The following is a 16,231-nucleotide window of genomic DNA, read 5'->3' as shown; positions in this document are numbered from 1 at the left end:
GAGAGACTGCAAAAGCAAAACTTGCGGACAGCAGTGTTAACTCTGTTTCAGAGCACTTTCTTTGGGTGGGGCAACAGGCCTTCATCGCTACTTAAACTGTTCTTCTAAAACCATTAATAAACTCTGAGTAACATAGCAAATAAAAACTTACCTAACTTTCACATTTTGCAAGTTTACAAATTTGTTTCCTCAATGCTGCATTAGAACAGCCTTCATAAATCATGCAATAATAAAAAAATAAGAATTATTTTGAAACATACAGATATTACTGTGTTAAGTTAAGGAAAGATACCTTACAAATCAGAGCTTTGTAAAGCACAGCACCTACAGCGGCAATTTGTTCATGGAAAATGACGAAAAGTGAAGTACTGATTTACAGGCTGATCTAACAGCAACATCCTGACCTAGACACCAACAAACTGAACCCACTTCAAGTCATGGTGAAGTACAGCTATAAAAAAGCTGTTCTGGCTCATAACTGAAGGTACGCAGGTGTATCTCATCACACAGATGTTGCAGCAAAATTTCAAAGGCTTGATCAAGATAACACTGTAAAAAGAGAATCTCACAAACAGTATAATACAACTAGAATTAGAATTATAAAAATTGCTCTGTTTTAGGATATTCAGAAACGCAGCAGCAGCATTTTACCAGTCGTGGGTGGGGATGCTTGTAACATGCTACAATGATTTTTGAGAACAGAAAATCTTCCAAAAATCTTTCTATATTAGCAAGAATGGACAACTGCAATCCACACACACAGTGAAGTTAGAAGAAGGTATATTTTCCCAGCATGACCATGCCATTTAAGAAACTAGGACGAACAAGAATCCAGTAATGAAACAAAATACTGGACTAAAATGAAAAACTGGCAACTCTGACATTAATGGCAAAGCTCCAACTGACGTTCACAGAGCTAGAGATTCACCCCAGGTATCCGTGTTAGATCCCGCAAACAACAGTTTTCCTTAAACTGTCCCGTATATACTGAAAATGCATCTTTAACTTTCCCATTTAGAAGGACAAGCAGCTAGAACAAAATCTGCACAGGCCTCTTAAGGTTAATTTTAAAATACATCTGCATGCAGTGTAGGAGAACGAAATTTAGGTCTGCAGATGAAAGACCTGCACAATTAGAAGACCTGAACAGCCAGCATCACAGAATCATGCAGAACTGTGATGAGATAACATCTTCTGGTTTTGTACCTACAGTGCACTCTGTTAACCTTTATTTTTTCTTCTCCCTGTAAAATTCCAGTACAGCTCCACCTGCATATATTAAGAGATATTTTTCTGATATTCCATACCTCATCAGTGAGAGAAGGATGAAGAAATAAAACCTCCAAAACAGAGCTTTATGTAGATGTAACCCTTTTATTTCCCTATTAGCATTTATTGGTAAGAACACAAATAGGGACACACAAGTTTCACATCTAAACTGCTAATTGTACGTGTTTACCACAAGCAAGTGCAAATGCCTTAGATGATCCTCAAATCAGGCTTCTAAGTTTTACCAACTGTACATTGTCATTAAATGAAACAGAAAAGATACAGCAAAGTTGTATATCATCCTTTTTTAGCTGTAGAAGGAAAGTTAGAAACCTGTAAATACTTAATGCACAGGAATGATTACAGAACACACAGAAAACACACAGAGAAACAGACGATGTATTTATGCAGGGTGAAATAAGATCTGTCTGGATAAGTCACCTAAAATGGCAGGTACCTCTGATGTGTGGTTGGTTTGTTTTAAACAAATTAAGACAAAAGATGCCAAAACCCCCCTCGCTTCTCTTTGTGAAAAAAGAAGTGCAAGGTGAAACAAACCAACCTGGAAGTCAGAGTCCATCTCCCACCTGGGCATCAGTGATGACCAGTCAGCACTGTCTCCTTCTCTTCTCTTATGGCTACTCAGGACTAATGAATTTTGCCTTGATCAGTTTCTCAACTTTCGTTATGACCCCCATCTCCTGGCTCATCAGTTTTCTTGCAGCCCAGTAAATTGGCAGCTGCTCAGTTCCTTCAGGGGAGAGAAGCGAGAGTCAATTGTAATAATGGGCTGCAATTACTCCTGTGTTGCAGGAACTGAGCTGCTGTTGCTGACTGCTGTCATTTTATCTGCCTTTGAACTTCTTTATGACCCCATGGCAAGGAATTACAGCCCTTGGCTAGAAAAAACATCACACCTCTCATCATCACACAACGTCCTGCAGAGCCTCTCAAACAAGTGCCAGACAGGCTGATTGTGGAACAGGAAGCAGTACACAAAGCAGTATTAATTATACTAATGCAGCCACACTGCTTCAAGACCTTTTTCAAACCTCACTCATGAATCTCTAACACAGCTCTGCATACTGGACTTAGACTGTAGACATGTGTAAACATGGACAAATGCAGTATAGTGGATATAGACTCCTCTCTGCCTAGATGCAAATTATAGAAACCTGTACAATTTGAAAATATTCGACGGTACAAGACAGACAATAATTTTCACATAATCAAAATGGAGTCATATCCAATGGACAGCAGTATTATTTTTTTTAATAGCCTAAGTCATCATAAAGAAATGGACAGGAGCTGTAATACTCCCCAAAAGGATTGGCAATTGTCAATAATTAAAGTGTTTATCTCCATAAGTAAAACAGACTCATCAGCCTTTGCATTCTTTGGCTCAACTTCCCCCCCTCCGCAAAGCAACTTTTATTGGAAATGCTGCAGAAATACAACGCAAAGGTCTCCAAAAGACACACACACAAAAAAACCCCCAAACAACTAAAAAATGCTCAAAACATACTAATGTCACAAGGCATCACTTAAAATACAAACATGATTATTTCCACCTTTTATTTCCTGAATAATTTGTTTCCATCTTCTCTGTTATTAAGCTGAATATATTTTTCTTCTCAATCACTGCCCAGGCCTGTTCACATGGTCCTCCCGCCGCCCGGTGCCAATTGTTTTGGCAACCGTCCACCTTCAGTGAAGGTGACAATGCTTGATTTTTTGCTACAGTTCAGTGCACGTAACAGTTTTCAAACATTTCTTTAAAAGTGTTAGATATCAATCAATCATTCTGGTGGATTTCAGGAGAGGGGGTGGGCAGGGTGGGGGTGGCCCTGACCACATGCCGAGATGGAAGTAACTTTTAAGTGACATTTTCTGGAAATATCTATAAGATATTGACTTTTAATGAATGAGTTTTAATACATGCCATCGCTAACAAGGTATTATTTTGCATGCAAACTATTTAAGAAGGATAATTTCAGTTAACAACAATGGCATTGAATGTGTTTCATGAGGCAATAATTCAGTTTGAGTTGATTAAGTTCAAATTTGTTGGCCTAGTAATTCATTAACCAGGGACAGAAATTATTGCTGAGAAAGCACACTGGGGTATACCCCACATTCTTACTATGTTGTAAATCATAAATTCCCTTCCTTTTGCTGTAAGGATGGTGCATTTATTGAGAATAAAGTTTGTAGATATAAGATACTGGAGTGAAGAAAATAATGCTTTGTTATTATCTGAACAATGTCATACTGCTCCAAACAATATAAACAAACTCACACAAATGAAAAACAATTTATTTAAGGTCCAAAAGATTAAAATGTCACTGAAGCTACAATGATATTCTCATTATTTTAAGGATCATCTTTATAATGCTTATTTTACACTATCCACTTTACATAACTGATGAAAACTCAAATGACCTAGTTATTTAGTAGTCCAATAGCAACCCCAACCTGCTCTCCCTCCACTGCCAGCAAAGATACGGTTCACAATTCCAGTACACACTGTGCAGAAAACAGTTCTGGAGCAAGTGTTCACTGTCTGATTAATTGTTTAAAAAAAGGGTGTGGGGTGTGAAAGAATATGAAGGGAAAAAAAAAAAAAGAGGGAGGATGACTACAAATTCTGGGCAGCTTAAATTCCAGTGGCCCTTACTCTGATGAAGTCCAACAGAGGCTGAAGTGAGACCACCCAATCTTGAAAATCACCATGAAGTAAAAACAGAAATCCATGAATCTCAGAACAGTTTTCTTTATGAACACTGTGCTCTTCCTGCTTGTTCAGCTACTGCAAGTTAAATGCATTATGATCAATCACGTGCTTTTAAGTGCTTGGGGTTCTAGACCTTACAGTGCCAGTTACAAGGCACATTAATGGATTGCAGGCATACTCTTTGGTCTCTTGCTGCTGCATGCTAATCCATTTTATTTAGTATTGAAACCAAGGAGAACCTTTTAATCATCATAATGCAACTGCTAGTGCTTATCCGATCGTACTCATAGAGTAGGCAAATCCCAAGGTCTTCAAGAATATTGCTTTTCCACTTCAGACTGGACAAAAGAATAGTCTCACCTTTCTGTTAAAGTTTAGCTTTTGCAGAAGGATATCCACACAACTTCGCTCTTTGTCATACAGACAATGTACCAAAAAAAAAAAAAAAAATCCTTTTGTGGTATTACTTGCCTGAGCTCTGCCACACCAATTAAAGATTAAATTCATAAACTGCATTAGTTAATTCAGTTGTAACAGATTTCTAAAATGGTAAGTTGATAACAGGAGATAGATGTTAAATAATTAAAAATTTGCAATGGCATGTCATGGTAGTTCTAACCAATTAGAAAATGGATTTTGCATACACTATCATAACATATGTTTGTACCTATGTAAGTTTGTGGAATGAACACTTCAGTGAGAATATGTTGTCTACATTGCCTCAGAAATGCTCTGCTCTTCACTGTGGTAATGGCTTTGAAACTTTACATAAATATTAATATTTCAGCTATACTAATTAGTTTAATACCTGAAGTAAAGGATGCAGGCTGAGATAAAAAAAAAAGTAATCAGTGTTGCCACTGTTAAAGTTACTTCTGTCCCAAACATAGCAAACGTATAGAAGTAACAGATGGATAAGAAAAATGTGGTTTACGTTGCCCTCAATTTAAATAAGAAAAAGCAAACCAAAGCTACTGAGTAGTTCTTCAGCATGTCTCCTATGAGAACTGATATGTTTACAATTAAACAGGAATCAACTAGGTACACAATGACATTTTAGCTGCATTTAATTCCACAGCATATTGAGCAACTGAAAAAAGAGGTATCTAACTATTTTGAAAAGCACTGCTTTTTTTCAGTTTCATTACCTTCTCAGACCTTCTTGTTGCACACACAGAAAAAAGAAAACTCAATTATTTGAGTGTATACATACATATAGATGCACACACAGATTATATAATCTTTCATGTTCATTGAATGCAGAAATAACTTGTTCGTGTGATTTAAAATAAATAAATGCAGGCTTGGTCTACCATTATAAGTGAAAGTACACATAATGATGCTCTGCCTCCTTTATTTAGGGCTTTTGATCCAATAGATTATTTTACCATGGGATTTGAAGCCAGGCTAGTAGTTCTTAAATGCAAGTAACATGTATACTGATGGATAATGCTCTCGGGTAATTGCAGTACTCAGAGGAAAACGATTTCCCCGATACCGCATTAATAGTGTTATAACCCTATGACAACTAGATCTAAAATCTTCTTCAATTGTTTACAGATGTACTGTGCCACTCTAATATCTTTTTTCTTTGTAATATTTAAACAAATCCTACTTTTCTTCACTGTTAATTTTCACATGATCAAGGTAGCTGGCTGTATACATATTAGTCATCCAGAAAGCTTGACTGAACATTACTGAGAAGCTGCTAACTTTGTCATTTTCCTTCCTCCTTCCCTATCTTCCACCCCAAACCAAATTAATCACAAAGCTTTTGATCATTGTGGAAGCTTTAGGCTTTCTACCATGCTTGATAATTGCTTTAGGTATAGTTACATCTCAGTGAGATCTTAATAGCATAAAAACAAATGAACAAGAAAAATAAAATTCTCATAGAGCCAAAGTTTAACTGCATACAGAAGAGCTTAACGTTAACTTTTTAATTTTTCTTTGATAGATTTCCTGTTTATGTCCTTCTCCATGTCTTTAATAATCTCTTCAACAACCTAGAACAACATCCCACAAAATTATTTTTGAATCTAAAATGCAGATCTTCCCTGTAAAGGGGACATTTTTCACATCTGATTCAATCACCTTACTTTAATAGCATATTATTTTAAATCCATTTTTAAAATCTTTTTGGAGTAGGGGTGCAGTTAGTTTAAAACTGAAGTAGTAATGGTCATAACAACAACAAACCTTTCTGCCACTCAACATAACTTCCTGTAATCACTCATTTTGTATTGCACAACAAGCAATGAAGGACATTTTTAAGTTTTCTTACAGAATTCAAGTTATTTCCTGTTTAGTTGTTTCTGATGTCATACACAGCAATTGATCTCTGCCATGGTTTTGAGTGTGGAAGATTGGAATTAATTTCTTGCCAACGAACTGCTGGAAAATTAGGAATATGCATTAGTCTATCATCCTAGCTACAGCTTGATGCAAACAACTGTATTTAAAAGAAGCTGGATCATTTGCTTCCACTTCAAGTCACGAATGTATCAGTATATTTGATCTCTAAAACAAAAACTTTTTCTGTCGCCTCCACCTATTTAAGGCATTCCGGGCCATGCTCATTCAAATGTTTGTAAACATGTTAGACCATAGTCTACACCATCAATCAAGTAGAAAACACCTTCTTTAGAGACTTCCCTGTCATTATTACAAATAACAGCTTATCACCACAAAATCTCCAAAAGGACACATGTTCTTGGGGCAAGAGCGACAAGGAGGGGGGAACACAACAATACAAACAACACTGTTGCTTGTTTTCTTATTCGCAATAATTCCACCTTTCACTGCCCCCCACCCCAGTGCCTATCAGGCATTTCCCTCTCCTCTCACCACCTATCAACTATCTGAAATGTCTTCCCATTCCTACTCCTGCTTTATTTTGTTGCTTTTAATCCCCTACCTCTTTCTTAGCTTCCTTTCCAAAACTGTCAGTTCCTTTGCTCAGGGTTCTTCATTAGATTTCAAAATCTTTAAGCAACTATTCTGCTTTCCACTCAACTTACACTGAACTCTCTCCCCAACTCTTCTTTCACATTGCTGTTGCCCTCACCTTGGACTCATTTCATATTATCACAAAGAGGAATCTAAATACATTAAAAAGGCTTTCTCATGCTGCTTTAGCATGACAAACAATTATTACTGACCATTTCAAGGACTTTTTAACTACTCTTCTTTGTTCACCTTCCATTGTTAGATACTTTCTACTGTACTTAATAGATCCTTAATTTTTTTTAAGGCTTCCTCTTTCCCATTATGTTCATGATTAATAATCAGGAATACAATTTCTCCAGGGAAAACCAGAACATTTCCTAACAAACAATCCCCTTGCAGAGGATCATTATAAATTCCCATTGCTATATACTAAAAAGTCACAGACTTCTAAGTCTGCCCCTGAATCCCAACCACATCGTCTCTGGTACTGCATTTCACAGAAGCACAGAATGGTTTGGGTTGGAAGGGACCTTTAAAGATCATCTAGTCCAACCATTCTTGCGTGGACAAGGATATCTTTCACTGGATCAGGTGCTCAAAGCATTCCCCTTTAAGCCTGTGTTTCTTAACAGAGATAAGAACACATCTGTTCTCATGCACAGAGAGATACGTGCACACATCCCTTCCACTTCACTGACATTCACATCGCTTCCTCTCTTTCAGAACGCCACTCTCAAGCATCATCTTTGACTTGCCCTTCCATCTATTTCCTTACCGGTTCTCTACATTAACGTACCCTTTGCCATCTTCTACCTGTTTAATATAATTTCCTGTAATACATCTTTTGATGTTGTCCAGGTTTGCTTTAAATGCACCATTAGCAGTAGAGAGGAAACGAAAATTACTAGGCAATCTCCTACTGGTTCACTCAACATGAATAAACATTTCCATCTGCCACAGAGCAAACCATTTCAATCTTCGACAAAACAAAAAAACCCTCTGAAATCAATAAGAGCATTGAGCCAAAATGAAACAAGAAGAAATGGATACTATTGCTTGTACATAACAGAGAGAATACTCATCACTATTCAAGCTTTAACTTGGAGTCATGCATGGAGGAAAAAAGTCACACATAATTGTAGCACACAGCCATACATACCATTTCCCAGTCTTTATATTTGGCAAAGTTTCCTCAAATATCCCAGGTAAATACAACTATTTCAGAACTATCCAAAGTAATAATGAAGAGGATCCTCAATTCTCTTTATCAAAGCCAAATTCTAGTGTAAACACCGTGACACCTAGACCCTCCCTGACTTTAGATCCCAGTGAATCTTAAATATACCCTAATGAAGGGGCTATATTTTAGTAGACCAGGCAAGCATCTGTCACAGCCCTTCTGATGGTCACACAGAAGAGGTTATCACTCCACCACAGCAGGCTGACATTTCAAGCCAATGTTTGAGCTGTCATGAAGGATCAGATGACATGTTTTTATTTAAGCACGAATGATTTTGAAATAGAAATGGGAATTTCAACAAGTTGCAGGTTGAACAAATTGATTCTGTACGATCTATTTTTCACCTGCTCCAGAGAGGAAGTTTAAGAAATTCACACTATGTGGAGAGTCAAAGAAATTGATGGTTTCATACTAGCACTATATCACTGCCAGAAGCTCAAGCTATACCAATCACTTTTTAACTAGAAATGGGCCTGAGACATGATGTTCTGATCTCAATCTGAACTTCACAAAGTTCACGTTGGTTATGTTAGGATTTGGCATTTGGCTTAGGATCTTCTCCACTTTTAACAATGAAGAAAAATCTTTTAAAGTAACAGTGGACTCTCCTCTATCAAGTTTAATAGAAATCAATGAATCAGCTTGATCCGATCTTATTTCAACACTGTAAGAAGTCTAAATAGGTGTCTTTTAGCACTGCAGTTATAATAAACCCCTCTAAGTCTCTCTGGGAGTCATTCTAGTATGGATGTGAATTCCAATATGAACAGGATTTGAGGACATCCCTGGACATATTTGCCTGGTAATTGCTGGCTAAAGCACAAACTCGAGACAGGGAAAGGATTTTTAGAACAACAGAGCCCTCTAATGGATTAATGTTGTATTACCGGGTTTTTCATCTGCTGCAGTAAAAATAATTCGGTTTTCAACTTGAAAATAAAACACAAGAGGTACCAAGAGAAGAATTACAGACTATGAAAGCTTAAAGACAGAAGCAATTTCTTCTGATTCTCAAGTAGCAGAAATCGCATGAAGAAAGAGATGTTGTTCAAATGGAGGATCTAAAAAGATACCTCTTAGGACCATTTGATATTTTTGGTTTTAAGTAAATAAGCTTTGGGAAGAAGCTGGTTTCGCACCATTGTTTATAATATTCACACACACAGGAGGAGCTGACAGGCTGCACATCTAACCTTCATTCTGTTTCAGGGCTTGATTTTGGTTTGCCTTCTGCTGCACTGCAGTCAGTGATCTCTGCAGAGCATCCACGTAGTAGAAGGGAATAAACATCTAGTAGAAAGGCTGTATAAGGGTGTGCTTTCATGATCAGCTAAAGCAAATCTGAAATCAATGATACTGAAAGGGCAGAGCTGATACAAGTTACCACACAGTCACACAAGCAATAGAACCAAACACACACGTGCACACACAAAATAATAATTTTAGAAAAAAACTGTAAGAAAGGAAATTGATCTGGGGAGTGGGTGGAGACTAGTCCTAGATTATTTTAGATAGTCATAATCTGCACCCTAAAAACGTATAACAGAGCAACAAAGAACCCTTCAACAGCTAATGGCTCTGGAACAGTTTTGTATCAACATACGCAAGTCAGAAAAACTGACTCAGCATAGTGGGCAGAGCTAGGAGTACCCCATATCAACAGAGAAAGATCAAAGGATTGCTTGAGGCAAGAAAGATGCTCCCAACAGTTATATGCAGGTAGAGTAAGAAAGAGGGAAGAAAGCAAAAATTGGATGCCTGGTACAGGGACTCTCAAGAGGGACATAGCTAGTTTCAAATGACCTATCACTCTAGAAGAGAAATTCCTCCACAAGTCTGTATACCTCATTGAAGGAGCATCTGTCCCTTAATGAAGAAGTTCAGAACATCCATAAGGGAGCACTCAAAAGTATTCAGGGGTATAAGATTAATACAGTACCGATTCTGAAGGTAAAAAGTGGCTCATTACATTGAACATCCAAAAAGAGAGGACTCTCATTGATGAGAATGCATTCCAGGGATTCTCACTGATGAAATACCCAGAAACCCCCTACCACGGAACAGTAACATTGGGCATCACAGCACAGCATGGGTCATCCCACAGGCAGAGACTGTAAAGTCAGTTGGTCAACTTCATTCTTCTACTGGAATAACATAAAAGAACTTCAGTGAAGTACAGGGTTTCAGGGTGGGGAGGTGGTGTTTGCATTTTGGTTTTGTTTCTCCTTAAAGACCTCCAGCTGTAAACTTTACTTAAATAAACAAACTAACTGGCAGTTCACCTACTCGTTACAATAATCAAGACTGAATAGCTAAAGAATAGCTAGAGAGTACTGCAATCAGCTATGTGGACCAATTCATCTCCATGGTGCAGGCATATACTCAAATGACATGTAGCCAATACACTTTTGGTAAAATATTACCTCTAAGTAATTTGTGGAGGTTTGTAACAGCTATAGAACAGTATAAATCTAAAAATTGCATCATGTTTTTGATTAGTTGGTTGTTGACTGACCTCAAAGAATGCACCTGACAAGTTAAACTTCCTTGAAGCACAGTAAGTAGAAAGAAAGGGGGGGAAAAAAAAAAAGGAAAAACAAACAAATAAACAAAAAAAAGGTCTTTCTCGGTCTCAAGTTTCCTGCCATTCCCTGGGAAAGAATAGAAAGACATAATATTGAACATTATGTGGTCCCTCAAGCCATCTAAATAATTTCACACTTAAGAGAATAATAGGAGAGGAAGTGAGATCAACTCCAAAATGACAAGTCTTACTGAGAGACCATTCACATTTCAAAGAGGAGTTTGCCTGTACACAAATTTGAGAGAAAATGAGAACATGGCAAGCAAGTAACAGCACCTCCCCCAAATGCCCTCCCAGGTTCCAGCTACTTGTGGGTCCTCAGTTTCTTCACACAGAAAGAATACCTTCCATTTAATGTCCTGCAATAGACTGTTCTTCCACTAATTCACACAGTCATTCATTGAACCCAGTTATCCCCATTTATCCCCTATCTACATTGCCCTAAAGAGGTCCACAGCTAACTACTTTATATCACAATATATTCATACTGAAACCGAAACAAAACCCACTAGATTTTGGAAGCTGAAATGAAAGGCCTACTTCATGTTTTTTTAATACTGGATTTGTTTAAAATACTACAGTGCACAACAGAAACTGGACAACCTAGGTTGTTAAAAACACAAAGAACATCAGTTTTGAACATTTAGCTGAAGTATCACTTAAATACCACAATCTACTTCTGTAGAGCACACTTTCCAGAGCACTGTATTATAGGACAGTGAAACCAGTGCACAAAATAAGCCTTCTGATTTAGTAGAGTGCTTACGGCACACATTTTAAGAGTGAATTAATCCCAGCCCTGCCACTAACCTGTTGTGACACTCACGGCTTTTCACTTCACCTCACTATATATTCGTTTTTTCCACTGTACAATAGACATAATGATACTTCGCCTGCTTTTTGAAGCCTTCTGAGAATTACAGCAATAGAGTACTACATAAAAAGAGATATGCATTTATATTGAAATACACCTATTCACAAAAAGCCATCAATTTCCAACTCACTAGTTAAATCATCTTTATAAGCATTCATTCACAAAAAGCATATGAAAAATTTACCTGCTCATTTTTGCAGATCCACACAGTATTCCCCTGAAGTAGAATAAAGATTTTGGCTTTGTATCCTTTCAGCTCAAGATATCCGCTTTTCTCAGGGGTGACAGAAGTTCGAGACTGAGAGTTATTATCAGACTGCGATTTCAAGGCATTGAGCATCGTATTAACCCAGTCATTCCTTTCTTCTAAACAAGAAAAAAAATTAGACAAAGACATGGTTAAGCAGCAGCTCCATTCTTCTCTACACATTGGTTTTCTTCCTACTATGCTATGCTGGTTGATGGTATAGCTATACCACGTGAGAGAGAACATCCACCTGGCAAAGGAGGTGTAAATAAAAATAACATGAGAGTCCGTATCAGCAGAGATGTTACGGCCAGACACAGCCATTCAATTGATTCCCAACAATCAATACACAAATTGAAAGTTATAAAAAATGATTATTAAGATTCTTAAAATCACAACTACTATTTCTAATATGCTTAATTCCGCACAGCTTAAAGACTGAGGTGGCAGACAGGTGACATGTCCACCTTCTGGAAGCCAGATCAATGGGAAAGAACTACAGAAGTTATGCAGGCAAAAGCCAGGGAGCCTACATATCATCTGCCACTAAAGAGGCAAGCCATCACCAATGCTATTCTACGTTTGGCCACGCTTTTAAGCAAAAACATTTGGCAATTTATAGTTTATTCCATTAAGGTGTAGTGGTTAACCTTGATATTGTCAAGGGTATTGAGTAATCAAGAAAATGCATGTTTGAATATCTTTTGATGCATTATTAATTTAACAGCTTACAAATACATGAACACAAGTAGGTGAAGTAATAAAGTTCCACTTAGTCTCATTCATATATTTCACCAGACTAAGATCAATATACTTTAATGCTGAATACTCTGACTTGCCCCATGTGATTGCAACATCATGAAATATTTCAACTCTTTGCTCTGAAAGATTCAGGTCACAAAAAGTATTGGGAGGTGGGGAGGGCAGGGAGGGAAGGAAAGTTCTATCCACAGTACATATAAAGTTGATACAATCAGTGCCGGACACTGCAAAGAACAGAGTTAAAACAGTAATGTGGTTACTTCATAAATGTCACGTGTGCAACAGGAAGGAACAAATATACTAATTAAAGCATCAGAAGATAGTTTGAAGAAGAGGAAGACAGCAGCCCGACAGACTAGCACAGGGAAGGTGATCCAAGTGCTCTTCCTAGAAGTTCTGGTTTATTACACACTTTTTTAAAGTACTTTGAAAAGATCACTGGAATATCTCAGTATAGTTGAGGGCATCAAACATCAAATTACTCTAAAAGTGTTTTGTTGGGGTTTTTTTAAATGGTATTTCCCTCCAATTAAACAAAATCTCATTGCATCTGAGCAGATTATGCTCTAATACATTGCTGTCACATAACTACTTAATTTTTTGCCCCCAAATGCCCCTAAACTTTCCAAAGCATTATGTATATAGTTTTTCCCTCTAGAAATTTAAAATCAATCAAAAAATAGTGTAATTTTGATATACCAAAAAATAATAAATCAGAGCACTGAAAGCTAACAAAACAGGCACTATAACCCACTGACTGCAGACCAACAGTGGTACCAAGGGACACAGGTCAATGAAGACAACAATAGCATTCTTTATTTTGATATTCCAGCAGAAAGAAAGGAAAGTTAATAAATAAGGTCCACAGGATGAAATATGTATAAGTCTCCATTCCAAAAATCTTTGAAATCAAGTTAAGTACCCTTCAAATAGTCCCAGAACGATTCCCAACCACAAATCCACAGAAGGAATAGCACCAAGTAACAGTTTGTGCACATAACAGAAAGCAAGCAGAGTTATTTACATATTTTACTATGAATATATCATCCAGTGCTGGATACAGTAAGGACCAAATTACTTGTACAACACACATTTCTAACCTTAAGTCAACAGCTTTACAGACTGGCCACTACGTCCGAAGACAGTTATCTACTAAATCACAATGCAATTTCATGTATAACAAGTGGTTGCTCTGAATATGTTTTTAAGTCAGTATAAGTTGTTAACGTTTTTATAGCATTCAAAGGCAACGGTCCATAAAGAAAATTACAGCCCTACAAAATATATTGCACTAAGATGGTTATGTTCCAATTTATAAAAAAAGTAAAAAAATAAATTTGGAAGAGAAAGGCAAAAATAATAGACATACTTTTTAACTCTGCTAAGAGCATAAAAATGCCTGAAATGATTTGAGCCAAACCTGATAAGAAGGATTTGCTCACTGATGCTGCACGCCTGTTACAGCCTGCAGCAAATGTTTACAACCAAGCTATAACCCGTAAAAATGGGATTTGATAATGGAAATGCTGAGAGACCCTTAGCTATAATGGGTCTGGCATGTACTGCTGTAAATACATATTGCATATCTTTTTTTTTTTTTTCCCTTAGGTATCCCATTTTATTTGATTGTTTCCATAAATAAGTCATAGATGCACTGACATTGATTCCACATATTACAGCTGTAGGTTGATAAAACATGAAATTAGAAGGCATATTAACTTCCTTAGTACAATTTGCATTTGTATTCTCTATCAATACATGGCTGAAAATACTGTGTAAGGCAGTAAATAAAAGACACACAGAAAAACTCAGATTTCCTTTGATCACAGCATCACATTTGAGCCATCAACTTCATTGCTGCTCTTTGTCAATTTTGTATCAAGTGGTGACTCGGACCATATGCCTGAGAGCACACAGGCTGTAAGAGCTGCTAGTGAGACCTGAGGAACGTCCAGAAAAATTCATCTTTGGGAAGGATGGGAGAGCAGGCAGAAGAGTTAGAAAAGAGTATTCTCATTTTGATATTCTTAAAAGCCATTCCCCAACAATTTCAGTTGTTCTTACAAAGCTTACAGTTATCTCCAGTTTCACTTTATGAGGCCAACACAGTTGGATTCCAGAAGTATTTCTGGTAATATAACAAGTTATATTTCACAAACATAATTATTCAGCAGCAATTGCATGGCTTTTTGGTAATCATTAGAGTTACACATGTTCTACTTACCTTCTTTATCTGCACGGAAGACAAAAGTCCTATGGGATGTGACAACTTCAAATTTATTCTCCCTGTGAACTCTTACTGTTGCTACAGCAGAAAGCAGTATTATTCCCTTTGAGAACACTTCCTATAATAAAAATGCAATAGAAAGAGTTAATAACTCTCATGGAATATTAAATACATCTCAGGTAATATTACTTGCCATGATGTTTAGGAAGTTCACATACACAGACGGTGTTCCTAAAAGTTCACCACACTATTAATAAAACTGCATCAGTAAGTAAACCACCTCAATACCTACACATCACCAACTTCACTGTTCTGGGTCTATGCACACCTACTGCCTTCTAAAATAGAGTAAAATCCCACGGTGAGATAGAATGCATATATTTGAGATACCATTTCATAAATTGTCTCATGCCACTAATATTGCAAAATATCACTCTCTTAAATTTACAATTTTATGCCAAAGTAAGTTACATTGACTATCTCACCGAACCATAATTAAAAAAAATATAATTATTATACTTGTAGAATAGAGTCAGACGGGGAAAAGAATTGTTCCCTTCTCCAGGCAGTAAATGTCAAAGAATTTTCCTGTTCCTTCCCCACTCCTTCAGTGGCTAGCCAATAAGAAAAGTAAATTCACTTATTTTATCCCTAATTTTGAATTCAAAAGGGGTGATCACTCTCTGTAAGAATCCATTGCCCTGTCAATACAAACAAGAATCCTCTAGCCTAGGTCAGCTATGTACTTTTCTGCTGCGTGAGGCAGGAGGAAAACAATCCCTCAAAAATATTTTGGTGTCAGAGCAAATTTTCCCAATATTTGCTAATTTCCAACTAGGAATCGGGACCACCAAACTGAACACAAAAGCAAGATAGGAAAAAGGAATTGCTACAAGTATTTTCTCTAAGTGGCTCATCTTTTAACCTAATTAACCTAAGTATTCCATTGGGGGGGGGGAGGGGGGGGGAAGAGAAAAACTTAAGCAGATGTGCAACACTTTGGAAATACTTCTGCACAATTCCTGGATTCCAGAGTTAACACTGCTGCTCCTGTCCCCACTACGCTTTGATCAATTGGTCTTCTAAGACAATTCAGATATACTGCTAAGATTTATGATCCAGATGCAGTAATAGTCCAAGAGTCAGCTCCCCATAAAGAATTTTGTACTGCAATAACTTTCCTCCCAAAGCATAAATTATTATAACAGACTTTATACAAGGGCTTAAGGAACCACTGTGAATGCTAAGCATGAAGGATACACAAGATCATTTTTTTGTTTACTGAGTTCAACATACGACTGATTTTCACCAAATTTACACTCTTACGTTGTTTCACTTCTAGGTT

The 16,231-nt window shown here is 37.1% G+C and overlaps 1 protein-coding gene across 4 annotated transcripts in view; it reads right to left on the bottom strand.

The window, feature by feature from the left end:
• The window catches only part of ARAP2 (ArfGAP with RhoGAP domain, ankyrin repeat and PH domain 2), a 136,976-nt gene that overhangs the window by 91,251 nt on the left and 29,494 nt on the right, over nt 1-16,231 (bottom strand). For all 4 annotated transcript variants that reach the window (XR_012835383.1, XR_012835384.1, XM_075752342.1 and 1 more), the window contains exons 8-9: nt 14,884-15,004; nt 11,835-12,016 (exon numbers count right to left, since the gene is read on the bottom strand). Coding sequence is in view for 2 of the 4 variants with exons in the window: in XM_075752342.1 (XP_075608457.1) it covers nt 11,835-12,016; nt 14,884-15,004 (303 nt within the window). In the remaining 2 variants the exon portion in view is untranslated. The remainder of the gene's footprint in view (nt 1-11,834; nt 12,017-14,883; nt 15,005-16,231) is intronic.

The sequence above is a fragment of the Balearica regulorum genome, chromosome 4 (genome assembly GCF_011004875.1).
Source record: "Balearica regulorum gibbericeps isolate bBalReg1 chromosome 4, bBalReg1.pri, whole genome shotgun sequence".
Lineage (NCBI taxonomy): Eukaryota > Metazoa > Chordata > Aves > Gruiformes > Gruidae > Balearica > Balearica regulorum.
Note: the sequence above shows the minus strand (reverse complement) of the source record. Positions and strands in the feature narration are given on the sequence as shown.